Here is a 22693-nt window from a genome sequence, read left to right on the forward strand (position 1 = left end):
TTCAACAACTACTGTAGTATAGGAATATCAATCGACTCTGTCACCTCCTCATCCTTCAACAACTACTGTAGTATAGGAATATCAATCGACACAGTCACCTCCTCATCCTTCAACAACTACTGTAGTATAGGAATATCAATCGACACCGCCTCCTCCTCATCCTTCAACAACTACTGTAGTATAGGAATATCAATCGACACCGCCTCCTCCTCATCCTTCAACAACTACTGTAGTATAGGAATATCAATCGACACTGCCTCCTCCTCATCCTTCAACAACTACTGTAGTATAGGAATATCAATCGACTCCGCCTCCTCCTCATCCTTCAACAACTACTGTAGTATAGGAATATCAATCGACTCCGCCTCCTCCTCATCCTTCAACAACTACTGTAGTATAGGAATATCAATCGACACCGCCACCTCCTCATCCTTCAACAACTACTGTAGTATAGGAATATCAATCGACTCCGTCACCTCCTCATCCTTCAACAACTACTGTAGTATAGGAATATCAATCGACTCCGTCACCTCCTCATCCTTCAACAACTACTGTAGTATAGGAATATCAATCGACTCCGTCACCTCCTCATCCTTCAACAACTACTGTAGTATAGGAATATCAATCGACTCCGTCACCTCCTCATCCTTCAACAACTACTGTAGTATAGGAATATCAATCGACTCCGTCACCTCCTCATCCTTCAACAACTACTGTAGTATAGGAATATCAATCGACACCGCCTCCTCCTCATCCTTCAACAACTACTGTAGTATAGGAATATCAATCGACTCCACCTCCTCATCCTTCAACAACTACTGTAGTATAGGAATATCAATCGACACAGTCACCTCCTCATCCTTCAACAACTACTGTAGTATAGGAATATCAATCGACACAGTCACCTCCTCATCCTTCAACAACTACTGTAGTATAGGAATATCAATCGACACCTCCTCATCCTTCAACAACTACTGTAGTATAGGAATATCAATCGACACAGTCACCTCCTCATCCTTCAACAACTACTGTAGTATAGGAATATCAATCGACACCGCCTCCTCCTCATCCTTCAACAACTACTGTAGTATAGGAATATCAATCGACTCCGCCTCCTCCTCATCCTTCAACAACTACTGTAGTATAGGAATATCAATCGACACCGCCTCCTCCTCATCCTTCAACAACTACCGCAGTATAGGAATATCAATCGACTCCATCTTCCATCTTCCAACACACCAACTACAAAATTCCCTTTGAAAGCAAGACCAATTAAAGTTACTTTGACATGTCATTAGAAACACCAACCTAACATTTTGTTTTCAAACTGTCCTCCCTTGAAATGTTGAAACATTTGTGGGAAAGAGCATTGGTTAAAGAGTGAACGAGTGAGGTGCACAGGTACGCAGGAGAGAGCAGGACTTCATTGGTGTGTACGGTGTCCATATTAGTCTCACTGACTCCTTGGGACTCCTATCTTAATGCTGCCCCCCTTACCTTGAGTGCGTCCTGGGTGTCGTCCAGACAGTAGACTCTAATGTGGTACTCCAGTGTGGTGCTTGACACAGGGCCGAAGATGGCCAGTTTGAGGCGCTTGGCGGCAGCCTTGCTGACGGACTGGCCCACCAGGCAGTAGGTCCCCAGGGTCTCTGTCAGTAGATGACATGCCTCCTCATCCATCTGGATGTAGCAGGGCGTGGTGAAGTTCTCCTCCCCGACCACTACCACGTCCTGTTTGGGACACACACACGGTTATTGTATGATGAGAGACTGGGCATATTTAATTCCCCTGATAGAATTTCAACTCTTCAGAGAAACCCTTGTCCGTACAGCATGGGGTGTGTGTGTGTGTGCACAAGCAGCACACACTGGCCAAGTCTGACCTCTCCTCTAAGTCTCCTCTTTCTTGTTCCATAACTCTGTTTACCCACACTGTGATCCTCTACCTTCTTTTATCTATAATCCTTATCCTGATGCCTACAGTACACCAGCCACACACAAGCATTCACTTTCCTGCTATTATGAGGGGAGAAAAACAGGAATTAAAAGCCTTTGCAGTAAGCTTGGCCGTTAAACAGTACAACAGCAACATTAAAGCCGGTCTTTAGCCTCTACAATAGGACCTCAGAGAAAGCACCAGTCATATAATAGCAAGGCAAAGGGTGGGGTACAATACTGTATTGAAGGCTGGGTTGGATGACTGTTCACTTCCATTGAGACTACAGTTAACCAATGGGGTGAAGCATGGATATGTACGGATGTACGGAAGCATGGATATGTACGGATTTTAACGGCTTCACAATTCTCGTGGTACTGATGTGGTATTAAAACGTATAGTAAAAAATTAAGCATAAAGGTCCATCGATAAACTAATGTCCTGTCCAGGAGGTGTACTGGTACATCGAGCTGTCTGTCTCACTACAGAAACAGGAGTTAGACTAGCGTCCTGTCCAGGGGGTGTACTGGTACATCGAGTTGTCTGTCTCACTACAGAAACAGGAGTTAGACTAGTGTCCTGTCCAGGAGGTGTACTGGTACATCGAGCTGTCTGTCTCACTACAGAAACAGGAGTTAGACTAGTGTCCTGTCCAGGAGGTGTACTGGTACATCGAGCTGTCTGTCTCACTACAGAAACAGGAGTTAGACTAGTGTCCTGTCCAGGGGGTGTACTGGTACATCAAGCTGTCTGTCTCACTACAGAAACAGGAGTTAGACTAGTGTCCTGTCCAGGGGGTGTACTGGTACATCAAGCTGTCTGTCTCACTACAGAAACAGGAGTTAGACTAATGTCCTGTCCAGGGGGTGTACTGGTACATCGAGCTGTCTGTCTCACTACAGAAACAGGAGTTAGACTAATGTCCTGTCCAGGGGGTGTACTGGTACATCGAGCTGTCTGTCTCACTACAGAAACAGGAGTTAGACTAATGTCCTGTCCAGGGGGTGTACTGGTACATCGAGCTGTCTGTCTCACTACAGAAACAGGAGTTAGACTAATGTCCTGTCCAGGGGGTGTACTGGTACATCGAGCTGTCTGTCTCACTACAGAAACAGGAGTTAGACTAGTGTCCTGTCCAGGGGGTGTACTGGTACATCAAGCTGTCTGTCTCACTACAGAAACAGGAGTTAGACTAGTGTCCTGTCCAGGGGGTGTACTGGTACATCAAGCTGTCTGTCTCACTACAGAAACAGGAGTTAGACTAGTGTCCTGTCCAGGGGGTGTACTGGTACATCAAGCTGTCTGTCTCACTACAGAAACAGGAGTTAGACTAGCGTCCTGTCCAGGGGGTGTACTGGTACATCAAGCTGTCTGTCTCACTACAGAAACAGGAGTTAGACTAGTGTCCTGTCCAGGGGGTGTACTGGTACATCAAGCTGTCTGTCTCACTACAGAAACAGGAGTTAGACTAGTGTCCTGTCCAGGGGGTGTAACATCAAGCTGTCTGTCTCACTACAGTCTAGAGGTCCTGTCAGGGGTGTCTGGTACATCAGTCTGTCTCACTACAGAAACAGGAGTTCTAGTGTCCTGTCCAGGGGGTGTACTGGTACATCGAGCTGTCTGTCTCACTACAGAAACAGGAATAGACTCTTGTCCTGTCCAGGGGTGTACTGGTACATCGATAGTCTGTCTCACTACAGAAACAGGAGTTAGACTAGTGTCCTGTCCAGGGGGTGTACTGGTACATCGAGCTGTCTGTCTCACTACAGAAACAGGAGTTAGACTAGTGTCCTGTCAGGGGGTGTCTGGTTTTTCATCTGTTCACTACAGAAACAGGAGTTAGACTAGTGTCCTGTCCAGGGGGTGTACACCACTGTCTGTCTCACTACAGAAAAGGAGTTAGACTAGTGTCCTGTCCAGGGGTGTAGGTACACATTGTCTCACTACAAAACAGGAGTTAGACTAGTCCTGTCCAGGGGTGTACTGGTACATCGAGCTGTCTGTCTCACTACAGACAGGAGTTAGACTAGTGTCCTGTCCACATCGAGCTGTCTGTCTCACTACAGAAACAGGAGTTAGACTAGTGTCCTGTCCAGGGGTGTACTGTACATCAGCCTGTCTCACTACAGAAACAGGAGTAGAAAACTATGTCCTGTCCAGGGGTGTACTGGTACATCACAGCTGTCTCACTACAGAAACAGGAGAATAGACTAGTGTCCTGTCCAGGGGTGTACTGGTACATCAAGCTGTCTGTCTCACTACAGAAACAGGAGATAGCATGTCCTGTCCAGGGGTGTACTGGTACATCAATCTGTCTCACTACAGAAACAGGAGTTAGACTAGTGTCCTGTCCAGGGGGTGTACTGGTACATCAGCTGTCTGTCTCACTACAGAAACAGGAATAGACTAGTGTCCTGTCCAGGGGGTGTACTGGTACATGCTGTCTGTCTCACTACAGAAACAGGAGTTAGACTAGTGTCCTGTCCAGGGTGTACTTACATCAAGCTGTCTGTCTCACTACAGAAACAGGAGTTAGACTAGTGTCCTGTCCAGGAGGTGTACTGGTACATCCTGTCTGTCTCACTACAGAAACAGGAGTTAGACTAAGGTGGGTCACACAGAAACAGGAGTTAGACTAATGTCCTGTCCAGGAGGTGTACTGGTACATCAGCTGTCTGTCTCACTACAGAAACAGGAGTTAGACTAGCGTCCTGTCCAGGGTGTACTGGTACATCGAGCTGGTCTCATACAGAAACAGGAGTTAGACTAGGGTCCAGGGGTGTACTGGACACAGAGTCTGTCTCACTACAGAAACAGGAGATAGACTAATGTCCTGTCCAGGGGTGTACTGGACATCAAGAGGTCTCACTACAGGGAATAGAGGATGTCCTGTCCAGGGGTGACTGGATGGATGTCTCACTACAGAAACAGGAGATGGACTGGTCCTGTCCAGGGGTGTACTGGAAGCTGGAACAGAAACAGGAGTTAGACTAGCGTCCTGTCCAGGGGGTGTACTGGAGCTGTCTGTCTCAACAGAAACAGGAGTTAGACTAATGTCCTGTCCAGGGGGTGTGTCACTGGTACAGAGCTGTCTGTCTCACTACAGAAACAGGAGATGGACTAGTGTCCTGTCCAGGAGGGTACTGGTACAGAGCTGTCTGTCTCACTACAGAAACAGGAGATAGACTAATGTCCTGTCCAGGGGGTGTACTGGTACATCGAGCTGTCTGTCTCACTACAGAAACAGGAGATGGATGGTGTCCTGTCCAGGGGGTGTACTGGTACATGGTCTGTCTCACTACAGAAACAGGAGATAGACTAGTGTCCTGAGGGGGGTGTACTGGAACAGGAGTTAGGATGGACTGGAACAGAGGGAGGTCTGTCTCACTACAGAAACAGGAATTAGACTAGTGTCCTGTCCAGGAGGTGTACTGGAACAGAGCTGTCTGTCTCACTACAGAAACAGGAGTTAGACTAATGTCCTGTCCAGGGGTGTACTGGTACATCGAGCTGTCTGTCTCACTACAGAAACAGGAGTTAGACTAGGGATGGATCAAGCTGTCTGGACAGAAACAGACTAGTGTCCTGTCCAGGGGTGACTGGACATCAAGCTGTCTGTCTCACTACAGAAACAGGAGATAGACAGCGTCCTGTCCAGGGGTGGTCCCAGTGGATGGCTCAGGAGCAGGATGGATCTCTCTGTAATTTTGCTCCTTTCATCTTTCCATCGATCCTGAATAGTCTCTTTACATTTCAATGAGAACAGAGGGATCTTCTGGATGGATGAACAGAGCCCTCAAGTTGATTTTGACTTTTGGAACGAGGGAGGGATGGATTCCAACCCAGATCTTTTGAAGGATGGTACATCTATAGTCTGGTCTGGAAGAGGACACATTATTATAGATCAATTCAGGTCCTTTTTCTGAAATGACTATTGAGCTCCAAATCACACCTTATCTGGAGTTATGTGCCTTTTGATGAGCCGTATCAATAAGAGGTTGTAGAAAACCAATATTGTGTGAATCGGTTATTGCTTCTAACCACAGCTGTGATTTTTCCCAGAATATAGCTGACAGGCTGTGTCCAACTCTATGTCTGTGTCCAACTCCATGGATTGCATTCTGATCTGTGGCTCAATAAACCTAAGCACACACCCACCCACACCCACCCACACACACACTGAATGCATAATTGTGTACAGACATTGTGTTTCTGTGCGATAACAACAGTGACGCCTGCAGACAGTCTTATCACAAAAAGTACCAACACACCACCAATACAGGACCAGGTGGGCCTTTATCACACACACACACACCACTCCTCAGAGGTAGTCTGCTCACGCTGGGAGAGAGAGAAGGAGGGAGGGAGGGAAGAGAGGGAGGGAAGAGAGGGAGGGAATAGAGGGATGGAATAGAGGAAGGGATGGATGGAACAGAGGAAGGGAATAGAGGGATGGAATAGAGGAAGGGATGGATGGAACAGAGGAAGGGAATAGAGGGATGGAACAGAGGGAGGGATGGATGGAACAGAGGGAGGGATGGATGGAACAGAGGAAGGGAGGGATGGAATAGAGGAAGGGATGGATGGAACAGAGGGAGGGATGGATGGAACAGAGGGAGGGATGGATGGAACAGAGGGAGGGATGGATGGAACAGAGGGAGGGATGGATGGAACAGAGGGAGGGATGGATGGAACAGAGGGAGGGATGGATGGAACAGAGAGAGGGATGGATGGAACAGAGGGAGGGATGGATGGAACAGAGGAAGGGATGGATGGAACAGAGGAAGGGAATAGAGGGATGGAATAGAGGAAGGGATGGATGGAACAGAGGGAGGGAATAGAGGGATGGAATAGAGGGAGGGAGGGATGGAACAGAGGGAGGGATGGATGGAACAGAGGGAGGGATGGATGGAACAGAGGAAGGGAATAGAGGGATGGAATAGAGGGAGGGATGGATGGAACAGAGGGAGGGAGGGATGGAACAGAGGGAGGGAGGGATGGAACAGAGGAAGGGAGGGATGGAACAGAGGGAGGGATGGATGGAACAGAGGAAGGGGGAGGGATGGAACAGAGGGAGGGAGGGATGGAACAGAGGAAGGGAGGGATGGAACAGAGGAAGGGATGGATGGAACAGAGGAAGGGATGGATGGAACAGAGAGGGATGGATGGAAGAGAGAGGGGGATGGATGGAATAGAGGGATGGATGGATGGAACAGAGAGGGATGGATGGAAGAGAGAGGGGGATGGATGGAACAGAGGGAGGGATGGATGGAACAGAGGGAGGGATGGATGGAACAGAGGGAGGGATGGATGGAACAGAGGGAGGGATGGATGGAACAGAGGGAGGGATGGATGGAACAGAGGGAGGGATGGATGGAACAGAGGAAGGGATGGATGGAATAGAGGGAGGGATGGATGGAACAGAGGGAGGGATGGATGGAACAGAGGGAGGGATGGATGGAACAGAGGGAGGGATGGATGGAACAGAGGGAGGGATGGATGGAATAGAGGAAGAGATGGATGGAACAGAGGGAGGGATGGATGGAACAGAGGAAGGGAATAGAGGGATGGAATAGAGGGAGGGATGGATGGAACAGAGGGAGGGATGGAACAGAGGGAGGGATGGATGGAACAGAGGGAGGGATGGATGGAACAGAGGGAGGGATGGATGGAACAGAGGAAGGGATGGATGGAACAGAGAGAGGGATGGATGGAACAGAGAGAGGGATGGATGGAACAGAGAGAGGGATGGATGGAACAGAGGGAGGGATGGATGGAACAGAGAGAGGGATGGATGGAACAGAGAGAGGGATGGATGGAACAGAGAGAGGGATGGATGGAACAGAGAGAGGGATGGATGGAACAGAGAGAGGGATGGATGGAACAGAGGGAGGGATGGATGGAACAGAGAGAGGGATGGATGGAACAGAGGAGGGATGGATGGAACAGAGGGGGGATGGATGGAACAGAGGGAGGGATGGATGGAACAGAGAGAGGGATGGATGGAAAGAGGGAGGGATGGATGGAACAGAGGGAGGGATGGATGGAACAGAGAGAGGGATGGATGGAACAGAGAGAGGGATGGATGGAACAGAGGAGGGATGGATGGAACAGAGGGAGGGATGGATGGAACAGAGAGAGGGATGGATGGAACAGAGAGAGGGATGGATGGAACAGAGGGAGGGATGGATGGAACAGAGGGAGGGATGGATGGAACAGAGAGAGGGATGGATGGAACAGAGGGAGGGATGGATGGAACAGAGAGAGGGATGGATGGAACAGAGGGAGGGATGGATGGAACAGAGGGAGGGATGGATGGAACAGAGGAAGGGAATAGAGGGATGGAATAGAGGGAGGGATGGATGGAACAGAGGGAGGGATGGATGGAACAGAGGGAGGGATGGATGGAACAGAGGGAGGGATGGATGGAACAGAGGGAGGGATGGATGGAACAGAGGAAGGGATGGATGGAACAGAGGGAGGGATGGATGGAACAGAGGAGGATGGATGGAACAGAGGAGGGATGGATGGAACAGAGGGAGGGATGGATGGAACAGAGGGAGGGATGGATGGAACAGAGGGAGGGATGGATGGAACAGAGGGAGGGATGGATGGAACAGAGAGAGGGATGGATGGAACAGAGGGAGGGATGGATGGAACAGAGGGAGGGATGGATGGAATAGAGGAGGGAGGGATGGATGGAACAGAGGGAGGGATGGATGGAACAGAGAGGGAGGGATGGATGGAACAGAGGAAGGGAATGGATGGAACAGAGAGAGGGATGGATGGAACAGAGAGAGGGATGGATGGAACAGAGAGGGATGGATGGAACAGAGAGAGGGATGGATGGAACAGAGGGAGGGATGGATGGAACAGAGAGAGGGATGGATGGAACAGAGGAGGGATGGATGGAACAGAGGAGGGATGGATGGAACAAAGAGAGGATGGATGGAAGGGAGGGAGGGATGGATGGAACAGAGGGAGGGATGGATGGAACAGAGGAGGGATGGATGGAACAGAGAGAGGGATGGATGGAACAGAGGGAGGGATGGATGGAACAGAGGGAGGGATGGATGGAACAGAGGAGGGAGGAATGGAACAGAGGAAGGGATGGATGGAACAGAGGGAGGGATGGATGGAACAGAGAGAGGGATGGATGGAACAGAGAGAGGGATGGATGGAACAGAGAGAGGGATGGATGGAACAGAGAGAGGGATGGATGGAACAGAGAGAGGGATGGATGGAACAGAGGGAGGGATGGATGGAACAGAGGGAGGGATGGATGGAACAGAGAGAGGGATGGATGGAACAGAGGGAGGGATGGATGGAACAGAGGGAGGGATGGATGGAACAGAGGGAGGGATGGATGGAACAGAGAGAGGGATGGATGGAACAGAGAGAGGGATGGATGGAACAGAGAGAGGGATGGATGGAACAGAGGGAGGGAGGGATGGAACAGAGGGAGAAAGAGAGGGATGGAACAGAGGAAGGGATGGATGGAACAGAGAGAGGGATGGATGGAACAGAGAGAGGGATGGATGGAACAGAGGGAGAAAGAGAGGGATGGAACAGAGGGAGAAAGAGATGGATGGAACAGAGGGAGAAAGAGATGGATGGAACAGATGGAGGGAGGGATGGAACAGAGGGAGAAAGAGAGGGATGAACAGATGGAGGGAGGGATGGAACAGAGGGAGAAAGAGAGGGATGGAACAGAGGGAGAAAGAGAGGGATGGAACAGATGGAGGGAGGGATGGAACAGAGGGATGAACAGATGGAGGGGTGGAACAGAGGGAGAAAGAGAGGGATGGAACAGAGGGAGAAAGAGAGGGATGGAACAGATGGAGGGAGGGATGGAACAGAGGGATGAACAGATGGAGGGGTGGAACAGAGGGGTGGAACTGGAGCAAATTCCTTGTGCTAACAGTTTTTCAACCATCCTGCTGGTCTAATTGAGTTTGGGTGCTGTGTTTACAGAGCCCTGCCAAGCGTGGCCCAGTCTGTCTTCTCCCCCTGCCATCACTACACTTATCCCATTCTACAAGCACGTGGCAGCGTCCCAAATAGTACCCTGTATAGTCCCCTACCTCTGACCAGAGCCTGTATAGTCCCCTACCTCTGACCAGAGCCTGTATAGTCCCCTACCTCTGACCAGAGCCTGTATAGTCCCCTACCTCTGACCAGAGCCTGTATAGTCCCCTACCTCTGACCAGAGCCTGTATAGTCCCCTACCTCTGACCAGAGCCTGTATAGTCCCCTACCTTTGACCAGAGCCTGTATAGTCCCCTACCTCTGACCAGAGCCTGTATAGTCCCCTACCTCTGACCAGAGCCTGTATAGTCCCCTACCTCTGACCAGAGCCTGTATAGTCCCCTACCTCTGACCAGAGCCTGTATAGTCCCCTACCTCTGACCAGAGCCTGTATAGTCCCCTACCTCTGACCAGAGCCTGTATAGTCCCCTACCTCTGACCAGAGCCTGTATAGTCCCCTACCTCTGACCAGAGCCTGTATAGTCCCAGAGCCTGTATAGTCCCCTACCTCTGACCAGAGCCTGTATAGTCCCCTACCTCTGACCAGAGCCTGTATAGTCCCCTACCTCTGACCAGAGCCTGTATAGTCCCCTACCTCTGACCAGAGCCTGTATAGTCCCCTACCTCTGACCAGAGCCTGTATAGTCCCCTACCTCTGACCAGAGCCTGTATAGTCCCCTACCTCTGACCAGAGCCTGTATAGTCCCCTACCTCTGACCAGAGCCTGTATAGTCCCCTACCTCTGACCAGAGCCTGTATGGAAGAGGATGCTATTTGGGACACAACCTGTCTTTATGTCGATATTGGCATGGAGGACCTCTGCAGTTCCTCCTACCCAGGAGACATGTCTGTTCCCCCAGACTATATCTTCTGTATACAATTCAACACTATGACTTCCTTGTCAACAGCAGGTACAGTATACACACATATGGTATATTTAGCCTGACAAAGCTTCATGACAAAGCATGAATATTTCAGTTGTATTCCTCAATGACTCACTACAGTGACAGTCCCACCCTCTCAGCTATAGGTCGTGATCCCCTGCTCGGACGTTGCATGCATCAACCAATGGTCGCGTGCGATGTCATCGACTGTGCAGTCAGGCACCAGGTTGCTGATACATGTGGTTAGCTGAAACGTATTGTAAAAGCTGGCATACGTCTGAGCAGGGGAACATGACCTGTGGTTTATAAATAAGCCTGACCATTACAGCTACCGTTCTCACCTCCCATTGGCCCTGATTCAGCTGGTTCTTCAACTGGATCTGCCAGTCGTCTCCGTCGGCCTCGGCACAGTGATGAATGGTGAGGATGACTGGGCGGGTCAGGAGGGCCCCTGGGGGACCACAGCTCACCACGGGGCTCAACACTGTCTGAACATCCTCTACCGGTGGCCTAGAGAGCGAGAGAAGGAGAGAGAGAGATTTTAAAATGCTCCTTTCAGGACAAAATGTATTGTCACTGTAGTAAACTTTTTTTTTTTTACAGAACCTCAACTGATGTTTGACTTTCCTTTGGTTACCAGATTTTCTTTATTTTTTACCTTTATTTAACTAGGCAAGTCAGTTAAGAACAAATTGTTATTTACAATGACGGCCTAGGAACAGTGGGTTAACTGCCTGTTCAGGGGCAGAAAGACAGATTTGTACCTTGTCAGCTCGGGGGTTTGAACTTGCAACCTTCCAGTTACTAGTCCAACGCTCTAACCACTAGGCTACCCTGCCGCCTCTACACTCTAACCACTAGGCTACCCTGCCGCCTCTACACTCTAACCACTAGGCTACCCTGCCGCCTCTACACTCTAACCACTAGGCTACCCTGCCGCCTCTACACTCTAACCACTAGGCTACCCTGCCGCCTCTACACTCTAACCACTAGGCTACCCTGCCGCCTCTACACTCTAACCACTAGGCTACCCTGCCGCCTCTACACTCTAACCACTAGGCTACCCTGCCGCCTCTACACTCTAACCACTAGGCTACCCTGCCGCCTCTACACTCTAACCACTAGGCTACCCTGCCGCCTCTACACTCTAACCACTAGGCTACCCTGCCGCCTCTACACTCTAACCACTAGGCTACCCTGCCGCCTCTACACTCTAACCACTAGGCTACCCTGCCGCCTCTACACTCTAACCACTAGGCTACACTGCCGCCTCTACACTCTAACCCACTAGGCTAACCACTGCCGCCTCTACACTCTAACCACTAGGCTACCCTGCCGCCTCTACACTCTAACCACTAGGCTACACTGCCGCCTCTACACTCTAAACCACTAGGCTACACCCTGCCGCCTCTACACTCTAACCACTAGGCTACACTGCCGCCCCTACACTCTAACCACTAGGCTACACTGCCGCCCCACTCATTCCAAGGTACCCTGCCGCCTCTGACTCTAACCATTTTGTTATGTTACAAACTTATTCTGAACCATGGATTACCCTGCCGTTTTTTTCCTACACACATTACCCCATAATGACAAAACAAAAAACAAACAGAAAATGGAAATACAACATTAACATAAGTATTTACTTAAATTTTTTGAAGCACATTTGGCAGCGATTACAGCCTCAAGTCTTCTTGGGTATGACGCTACAAGCTTGGCACACCTGTATTTGGGGAGGTTCTCCTATTCTTCTCTGCGTCGCTGCACAGCTATTTTCAGGTGTCTCTAGAGATGTTTGACCGGGTTCAAGTCTGGGCTGGCTGGGCCACTCCAGGGCATTCAGAGACGTGTCACGAAGCCACTCCTGCTTTGTCTTGCCTGTGTGCTTAAGGTCATTGTCCTGTTGGAAGGTGAACCTTCCCCGGGCAAGGAGGCATGAGGCTACCAAGAAGCCAATGGCGACATTGAAGGAGGCAAAGACTGGTCAATGTGTGCATGTGACCACAATATCACAAGCCTTCCACAAATCTGGCCTCTATGAGATGTGGGAAGAAAAAAAAACACTCCTAAAAAAAAGCCACTATCAAGTCTCGTTTGAAACTTTGCCAAAAATCACATTGTAGATTCCGAGGCCAAGTGGCAAAAGGTGCTGTGGTCAGATGAGACCAAAATTTACTTTTTTGTCCTGAACGTAAAACAATATTTCTGGCAAAAACCCAATATATTTTTCCCATCCAAAGAACACCATGCCTACAGTAAAGCATGGCGGTGGCAGCGCCCTGTTGTGGGGTGTTTCTCTTCGGCAGGGACTGGATAGGATAGAAGGGGAAATGGAAAGTGCAAAATACCGACAGATTCTTGTCCTTGAGTAGCCTAGTCAGAGCCCCGACGTAAATCCCATCAAGAATCTGTGGAATGACTTGAAGAGTGCAGTCCATGAGCAGTGACCATGCAATTTGAATGAGCTTCAACAATTCTGCAAGAAAGAATGGGCAAATATTGCACAGTCCAGGTGTGCAACGTTAGTAGAGACGTATTCAAAGAGACTCGTGGCTGCAATGAAAGGTGGTTCCACCCATTATTAACTCAGGAGGGTGTTCACTCAACCAAGTAGGGTATTTTACTGTTTTAATTGTAGTTCATTTTCAGAGGTTTTTTCTCTTTATTTTCTTTTCACTTGGATATTGTGGGTTACTGTCTGTAAATAAAGTCTGATTTTATGTGTTTTCGTTTCAGGCTGTAAGGCAACAAAAGGTAAACATGTTGAAAGGTGACTTCCTGTAGACAGTTGTGTGTTTTTCCAAATCATGTCCAATCTATTGAATTTACTGACAGAACAGGCTGATAGGAAGACAGGCAGGCTGACAGAATAGGCTGACAGGAAGACAGGCAGGCTGACAGGAAGACAGGCAGGCTGACAGGAACGCAGGCAGTCTGACAGAATAGGCTGTCAGGAAGACAGGCAGGCTGACAGAATAGGCTGACAGCATAGGCTGATAAGAAGGCAGGCAGGCAGACAGAATAGGCTGACAGGAAGGCCCTGGTGCTGCTACTGTGCTAATAAAGCTCACCTCATGCTGTCCTTCCTGTGCACCGTCACGTACATCTCATACACACGACCCTGAGGAACAGCACCCGCTGGCACCAGCAAGCTCACACCTGCAGGAGGGAGGGAGGGAGGAAGGAGGAGAGTGAGGGGGGGAGAAAGAGCGAAAGCGCGGAGAGAGAGGGAGAAAGAGCAAGAGCGTGGAGAGAGCGAGAACGCAGAGAGAGAGCAAGAGGAGCGAGAAAAAGTGAGAGAAGGAGATAGAGGGAGAGAGAGCGAGAGAAGGAGAGAGAGGGAGAGAGAGTGAGAGAAGGAGAGAGAGGGAGAGAGAAATCACAAGTCAGTAAGTCACACCGCAGGCTGGACTCCTGAAAACAACACAGACTGGGCTGAGTGAGAGGCACACATCCACATCAACTATATACCCACACCCCCACATTAAATATCTCAAGTGGTCAACAAAACAGGACTCCTCTTGGTCCCAGTAGCCACTTATCATGCTTTTAGCCTGTGTCTGTGATTTGGACTCATTTGGACACAAGGTTGTTTCCTATGTGACTGTTCCTCCTCTTGGTCCCAGTAGCCACTTATCAGGCTTTTAGCCTGTCTGTGATTTGGACTCATTTGGACACAGGGCTGTTTCCAATGTGACTGTTTACTGTGTTCAGTACCTCCAGCAGGGAGTGAGGCTCTCATCCAATCACTAATTCCCCGGGTCGCTGTGGGGAGCGCTCCAGAGGGTGACATTTGCACTGTTCCCCTGTGCCTCCAGCCAAACACTTACTACGATTAAATGGGAACTAAAGTGTCAGTGAGTGGGAACACAAGGAACACTCCAACCCAAGAAGAAAGGACACTAGTCTGTGGCATGTGTTGACAGAGCTGCACAGGAGAACAGAGGTTCAATTAAACCCTACATCAATACCGCTGGCAAGCTTGATCAGGCTCTTATGTGGAAGCATGACTGCATAACACTTTACATTACGATGCTCTCGAACCTGTGTAGTAACGCTGTACTTATAAATATATATATTAAATATATATAAAACATATTGTTACATAGCTTGTTAGTGATTTGTCTTCTAACTGCATATAAAACAGCTGAATATTTAATTTTTTTTAGTTAAAGGGACTTCATTCCTCTTGTGTTAAAAACAAGTACTGCCCAAACTTCATCACTAGGAGCAATTAACCAAATACTATGTCACAACAATGTTATTACCGTAGTAATTAGGCGACATTGTTACAACACAGGCAAAACAACCTCATGTAAAGTATTCTAGAACAGTTGTCTATGCCCGTTACAGGACATCCAATGTAACGCAATGAGTGTTCTCTCTTCTCCGTCCCCAGGGCAGGTCAAGGGAACAGCTCCCAAACTGCCTATCACTTACCCTGTGCCATTATAACATGACGAAAACTAACTCAAACACAACACTAAAGGGACAAACCGGATTGAATCATCACATTCGTTGTGTTTAATCAACTCCAAGCCACAATCCCATTTACTTGGCCCTAATCGGAGGTAATAGCCCCTAGAAACCCTCTATAAGTGGGCTGTACTTCATCTGCCCAAGGATAGACAGTCATGTATGTCTGAATCCCAAATGGAATCCCATGCATGAGGCGTGAGCCGGGATCTGCCGCAGTTAGCGTTAGTGCTAGGAAAAAATAAATAAATAAAAGTGAAGCCCTTTGGGTCCTCAGAACCAGAATCAGGACTAGAACTAGGACTAGGACCAGAAACGGAACCAGGACTAGAACCAGAACCAGAACCAAGACTAGAACCAGAACCAGAACCAAAACCAGGACCAGAACCATGACTAGAACCAGGACTAGAACCAGGACTAGGACTAGAAAAAGGACAAGAACCAGGACCAGAAACAAGACTAGAACCAGGACCAGGACTAGAACCAGGACCAGGACCAGAACCAGACCAGAAGCAAGACCAGAACCAGGAAACACTGTTACGGTAAGTGATCAGGACAGACTATCAATAACATCCAATATAGTAGGCTACGTGAATGAGTCTACTACGGTACAGTGAGCTGACGCAGTACTGACAACATGGCAACTGTTACACCTCAGTCAGCTACAGTTACCTGTCAATGTGCTTCCGAAACAGCGGCTGATTAGTTTGACATGTCTCCAGCCAGCTATCGGCTTTCATGTCATTCATTAAGCAGGTTGCCATGTTCTCCATCTGCTGGCAAACCCGTCACTCCCTTTGAATTAGCTCTTCCATTCATCACCTCGGGATGGGGAGGAATTCCTCCCTGACACAGAGATTTATGTGGCAGTTTTTGACATTGCATTGAGAATGAATGGTGGTGCCATACAACCTTGCTGTCTGCCGCTGCTGAGACCAGAGAAAAGCATACAGGTGTCAAAGAGGAGGTAACTCAGGTATGCATTTCGACTCTGTCAATCACCACACCCTCATCGGCAGACTCAACAGCCTTAGTTTCTCAAATGATTGCCTCGCCTGGTTCACCAACTACTTCTCTGATAGAGTTCAGTGTGTCAGTCTCTATGTGGGTGCCACAGGGTTCAATTCTTGGGCCGACTCTCTTCTCTGTATACATCAATAATGTCGCTCTTGCTGCTGGTGAGTCTCTGATCCACCTTGGCCTCCAACTGCTCTTAAATACAAGTAAAACTAAATGCATGCTCTTCAACCGATCGCTGCCTGCCCCTGCCCGCCAGTCCAGCATCACTATTCTGGACGGTTCTGACTTAGAATATGTGGACAGCTACAAATACCTAGGTGTCTGGTTAGACTGTAAACTCTCTTTCCAGACTCACATCAACCATCTCCAATCCAAAGTTAAATCTAGAATTAGCTTCCTATTTCGTAACAAAGCATCCTTCACTCATGATGCCAAATATACCCTCATAAAACTGACCATCCTACCGATCCTCGACTTCGGCGATGTAATTTACAAAATAGCCTCCAATACCCTACTCAATAAATTGGATGTAGTCTATCACAGTGCCATCCGTTTTGTCACCAAAGCCCCATATACTACCCACCAATGCGACCTGTACGCTCTCGTTGGCTGGCCCTCGTTTCATACTCGTTGCCAAACCCACTGGCTCCAGGTCATCTACAAGACCCTGCTAGGTAAAGTCCCCCCTTATCTCAGCTCGCTGGTCACCATAGCAGCACCCACCCGTAGCACGCGCTCCAGCAGGTATATCTCTCTGGTCACCCCCAAAACCAATTCTTCCTTTGGCCGCCTCTCCTTCCATTTCTCTGCTGCCAATGACTGGAACGAACTACAAAAATCTCTGAAACTGGAAACACTTATCTCCCTCACTAGCTTTAAGCACCAGCTGTCAGAGCAGCTCACAGATCACTGCACCTGTACATAGTCCATCTATAAATAGCCCAAACAACTACCTCTCCCCCGTCTGTTTTTATTTATTTATTTATTTTTTTTGCACCCGTGTTTCTACTTTGCACATTCTTCCACTGCAAATCTACCATTCCAGTGTTTTACTTGCTATATTGTATTTACTTCGCCACCATGGCCTTTTTTCACCTTTACCTCCTTTATCTCACCTCATTTGCTCACAATGTATATAGACTTATTTTCTACTGTATTATTGACTGTATGTTTGTTTTGCTCCATGTGTAACTCTGTGTTGTTGTATGTGTCGAACTGCTTTGCTTTATCTTGGCCAGGTCGCAATTGCAAATGAGAACTTGTTTTCAACTTGCCTACCCAGTTTAAATATAGGTGAAATAATTTTTATTTCTTTCAAATGCAGCCTGCTGACAATATCACCAACCTGAAACTTTGTCAACTCGCTGGCAATTCAATACAGTACTGAAACACTCAACGAACTGTCAATTCAATACAGTACTGAAACACTGTCAACAAACTGTCAATTCAATACAGTACTGAAACACTGTCAACAAACCGTCAATTCAATACAGAACTGAAACACTGTCAACAAACTGTCAATTCAATACAGTACTGAAACACTCAACGAACTGTCAATTCAATACAGAACTGAAACACTGTCAACAAACTGTCAATTCAATACAGTACTGAAACACTCAACGAACTGTCAATTCAATATAGTACTGAAACACTGTCAACAAACTGTCAATTCAATACAGAACTGAAACACTGTCAACAAACTGTCAATTCAATACAGAACTGAAACACTGTCAACAAACTGTCAATTCAATACAGTACTGAAACACTCAACAAACTGTCAATTCAATACAGTACTGAAACACTCAACAAACTGTCAATTCAATACAGTACTGAAACACTCAACAAACTGTCAATTCAATACAGTACTGAAACACTCAACAAACTGTCAATTCAATACAGAACTGAAACACTCAACAAACTGTCAATTCAATACAGTACTGAAACACTCAACAAACTGTCAATTCAATACAGTACTGAAACACTGTCAACAAACTGTCAATTCAATACAGTACTGAAACACTCAACAAACTGTCAATTCAATACAGTACTGAAACACTGTCAACAAACTGTCAATTCAATACAGTACTGAAACACTGTCAACAAACTGTCAATTCAATACAGTACTGAAACACTCAACGAACCGTCAATTCAATACAGTACTGAAACACTATCAACAAACTGTCAATTCAATACAGTACTGAAACACTGTCAACGAACTGTCAATTCAATACAGTACTGAAACACTCAACAAACTGTCAATTCAATACAGTACTGAAACACTCAACAAACTGTCAATTCAATACAGTACTGAAACACTCAACAAACTGTCAATTCAATACAGTACTGAAACACTCAACGAACCGTCAATTCAATACAGTACTGAAACACTCAACAAACTGTCAATTCAATACAGTACTGAAACACTGTCAACAAACTGTCAATTCAATACAGTACTGAAACACTATCAACGAACTGTCAATTCAATACAGTACTGAAACACTGTCAACAAACTGTCAATTCAATACAGTACTGAAACACTCAACAAACTGTCAATTCAATACAGTACTGAAACACTGTCAACAAACTGTCAATTCAATACAGTACTGAAACACTGTCAACGAACTGTCAATTCAATACAGTACTGAAACACTATCAACAAACTGTCAATTCAATACAGTACTGAAACACTCAACAAACTGTTAATTCAATACAGTACTGAAACACTGTCAACAAACTGAGAGAAATAGTAATGGCGTGTTTTTGTAGGCTCTAACTCCGCCATGGTTCGTTGGACAAAGCCTATGAGGAAATGAAAGGCGTTTTGGGATGAACGCTGGAAATAAGGTCCCTGGTAAAAACAGGCTTATACATTTTGTTCTATGAGATAATCTTCATCGGCTAATGTCACTTTTTGGGTATTTTGAAGAATTGATGTAATAACAAAAAACACAAAACTTCATTATTATCCATAAAGGTCCTCAGAACAAAACATAACGGCTTCATTATCCATAAAGGTCATGTTAATTGACTGCTATTACCTCAGAACAAAACATAACGGCTTCATTATCCATAAAGGTCATGTTAACTGACTGCTATTACCTCAGAACAAAGCATAACGGCTTCATTATCCATAAAGGTCATGTTAATTGACTGCTATTACCTCAGAACAAAACATAACGGCTTCATTATCCATAAAGGTCATGTTAACTGACTGCTATTACCTCAGAACAAAACATAACAGCTTCATTATCCATAAAGGTCATGTTAACTGACTGCTATTACCTCAGAACAAAGCATAACGGCTTCATTATCCATAAAGGTCATGTTAACTGACTGCTATTACCTCAGAACAAAACATAACAGCTTCATTATCCATAAAGGTCATGTTAACTGACTGCTATTACCTCAGAACAAAACATAACGGCTTCATTATCCATAAAGGTCATGTTAACTGACTGCTATTATCTCAGAACAAAACGTATAAGATCTCCTAAGCCGGTGTTAACCTCAGACCTAATTCCTGAACAAACCAGAGGTAACTTATTTCTGAGTTTTAGAACTACAAGCTGGCAAGCTCTATACTATCAACAAACTGTCCATTCAATACTGAAATACTGTCAATGAACTGATGGCAAAGAACTGATTAGTGGCATCTCAACTGGGTATCTAAGAGTTAGAGAGTGTGTCCCTAATGACCCTGGAACTGACCTTGTATATAGCTACTGACCCTGGAACTGACCCTGTATATAGCTACTGTCCCTGTATATAACTACTGATCCCGGAACTGACCCTGTATATAGCTACTGACCCTGGAACTGTCCCTGTATGTAACTACTGACCCTGGAACTGTCCCTGTATATAGCTACTGACCCTGGAACTGTCCCTGTATATAGCTACTGACCCTGGAACTGTCCCTGTATGTAACTACTGACCCTGGAACTGTCCCTGTATATAGCTACTGTCTCTGTATATAGCTACTGACCCTGGAACTGACCCTGTATATAGCTACTGACCCTGGAACTGTCCCTGTATGTAACTACTGACCCTGGAACTGTCCCTGTATATAGCTACTGACCCTGGAACTGTCCCTGTATATAGCTACTGACCCTGGAACTGTCCCTGTATGTAACTACTGACCCTGGAACTGTCCCTGTATGTAACTACTGACCCTGGAACTGTCCCTGTATATAGCTACTGACCCTGGAACTGTCCCTGTATATAGCTACTGACCCTGGAACTGACCCTGTATATAGCTACTGACCCTGGAACTGTCCCTGTATGTAACTACTGACCCTGGAACTGACCCTGTATATAGCTACTGACCCTGGAACTGTCCCTGTATGTAACTACTGACCCTGGAACTGTCCCTGTATATAGCTACTGACCCTGGAACTGTCCCTGTATATAGCTACTGACCCTGGAACTGTCCCTGTATGTAACTAGTGACCCTGGAACTGTCCCTGTATATAGCTACTGTCTCTGTATATAGCTACTGACCCTGGAACTGACCCTGTATATAGCTACTGTCTCTGTATATAGCTACTGACCCTGGAACTGTCCCTGTATGTAACTACTGACCCTGGAACTGACCCTGTATATAGCTACTGACCCTGGAACTGTCCCTGTATGTAACTACTGACCCTGGAACAGTCCCTGTATATAGCTACTGTCTCTGTATATAGCTACTGACCCTGGAACTGACCCTGTATATAGCTACTGTCTCTGTATATAGCTACTGACCCTGGAACTGACCCTGTATATAGCTACTGTCCCTGTATATAACTACTGATCCCGGAACTGACCCTGTATATAGCTACTGACACTGGAACTGACCCTGAGTATAGCTACTGACCCTGGAACTGTCCCTGTATATAACTACTGACCCTGGAACTGTCCCTGTATATAGCTACTGACCCTGGAACTGACCCTGTATATAGCTACTGACCCTGGAACTGACCCTGTATATAGCTACTGACCCTGGAACTGACCCTGTATATAGCTACTGACCCTGGAACTGACCCTGTATATAGCTACTGACCCTGGAACTGTCCCTGTATATAGCTACTGGCCCTGGAACTGTCCCTGTATATAGCTACTGACCCTGGAACTGACCCTGTATATAGCTACTGACCCTGGAACTGTCCCTGTATATAGCTACTGACCCTGTATATAGCTACTGACCCTGTATATAGCTACTGTCCCTGTATATAGCTACTGACCCTGTATATAGCTACTGACCCTGGAACTGTCCCTGTATATAGCTACTGACCCTGGAACTGTCCCTGTATATAGCTACTGGCCCTGGAACTGTCCCTGTATATAGCTACTGACCCTGGAACTGACCCTGTATATAGCTACTGACCCTGGAACTGTCCCTGTATATAGCTACTGACCCTGGAACTGTCCCTGTATATAGCTACTGGCCCTGGAACTGTCCCTGTATATAGCTACTGGCCCTGGAACTGTCCCTGTATATAGCTACTGACCCTGGAACTGACCCTGTATATAGCTACTGACCCTGGAACTGGCCCTGTATATAGCTACTGACCCTGGAACTGACCCTGTATATAGCTACTGACCCTGTATATAGCTACTGACCCTGGAACTGACCCTGTATATAGCTACTGACCCTGGAACTGTCCCTGTATGTAACTACTGACCCTGGAACTGACCCTGTATATAGCTACTGACCCTGGAACTGTCCCTGTATGTAACTACTGACCCTGTATATAGCTACTGACCCTGGAACTGACCCTGTATATAGCTACTGACCCTGGAACTGTCCCTGTATGTAACTACTGACCCTGGAACTGACCCTGTATATAGCTACTGACCCTGGAACTGTCCCTGTATGTAACTACTGACCCTGGAACTGTCCCTGTATATAGCTACTGGCCCTGGAACTGTCCCTGTATATAGCTACTGACCCTGGAACTGTCCCTGTATATAGCTACTGGCCCTGGAACTGTCCCTGTATATAGCTACTGACCCTGGAACTGACCCTGTATATAGCTACTGACCCTGGAACTGGCCCTGTATATAGCTACTGACCCTGGAACTGACCCTGTATATAGCTACTGACCCTGTATATAGCTACTGACCCTGGAACTGACCCTGTATATAGCTACTGACCCTGGAACTGTCCCTGTATGTAACTACTGACCCTGGAACTGACCCTGTATATAGCTACTGACCCTGGAACTGTCCCTGTATGTAACTACTGACCCTGTATATAGCTACTGACCCCTGAACTGACCCTGTATATAGCTACTGACCCTGGAACTGACCCTGTATATAGCTACTGACCCTGGAACTGTCCCTGTATGTAACTACTGACCCTGGAACTGAC

General features: G+C 47.2%; 1 protein-coding gene across 1 annotated transcript in view; it reads right to left on the minus strand.

The window, feature by feature from the left end:
* unc5ca (unc-5 netrin receptor Ca) overlaps window positions 1-22693 on the minus strand; it is a 344115-nt gene that overhangs the window by 22747 nt on the left and 298675 nt on the right. The window contains exons 11-13 of the mRNA XM_052461104.1: window positions 13920-14007; window positions 11190-11358; window positions 1498-1731 (exon numbers count right to left, since the gene is read on the minus strand). Coding sequence (XP_052317064.1) covers window positions 1498-1731; window positions 11190-11358; window positions 13920-14007 — 491 coding nt within the window. The remainder of the gene's footprint in view (window positions 1-1497; window positions 1732-11189; window positions 11359-13919; window positions 14008-22693) is intronic.

This window comes from Oncorhynchus keta, chromosome 14 (genome assembly GCF_023373465.1).
Source record: "Oncorhynchus keta strain PuntledgeMale-10-30-2019 chromosome 14, Oket_V2, whole genome shotgun sequence".
Lineage (NCBI taxonomy): Eukaryota > Metazoa > Chordata > Actinopteri > Salmoniformes > Salmonidae > Oncorhynchus > Oncorhynchus keta.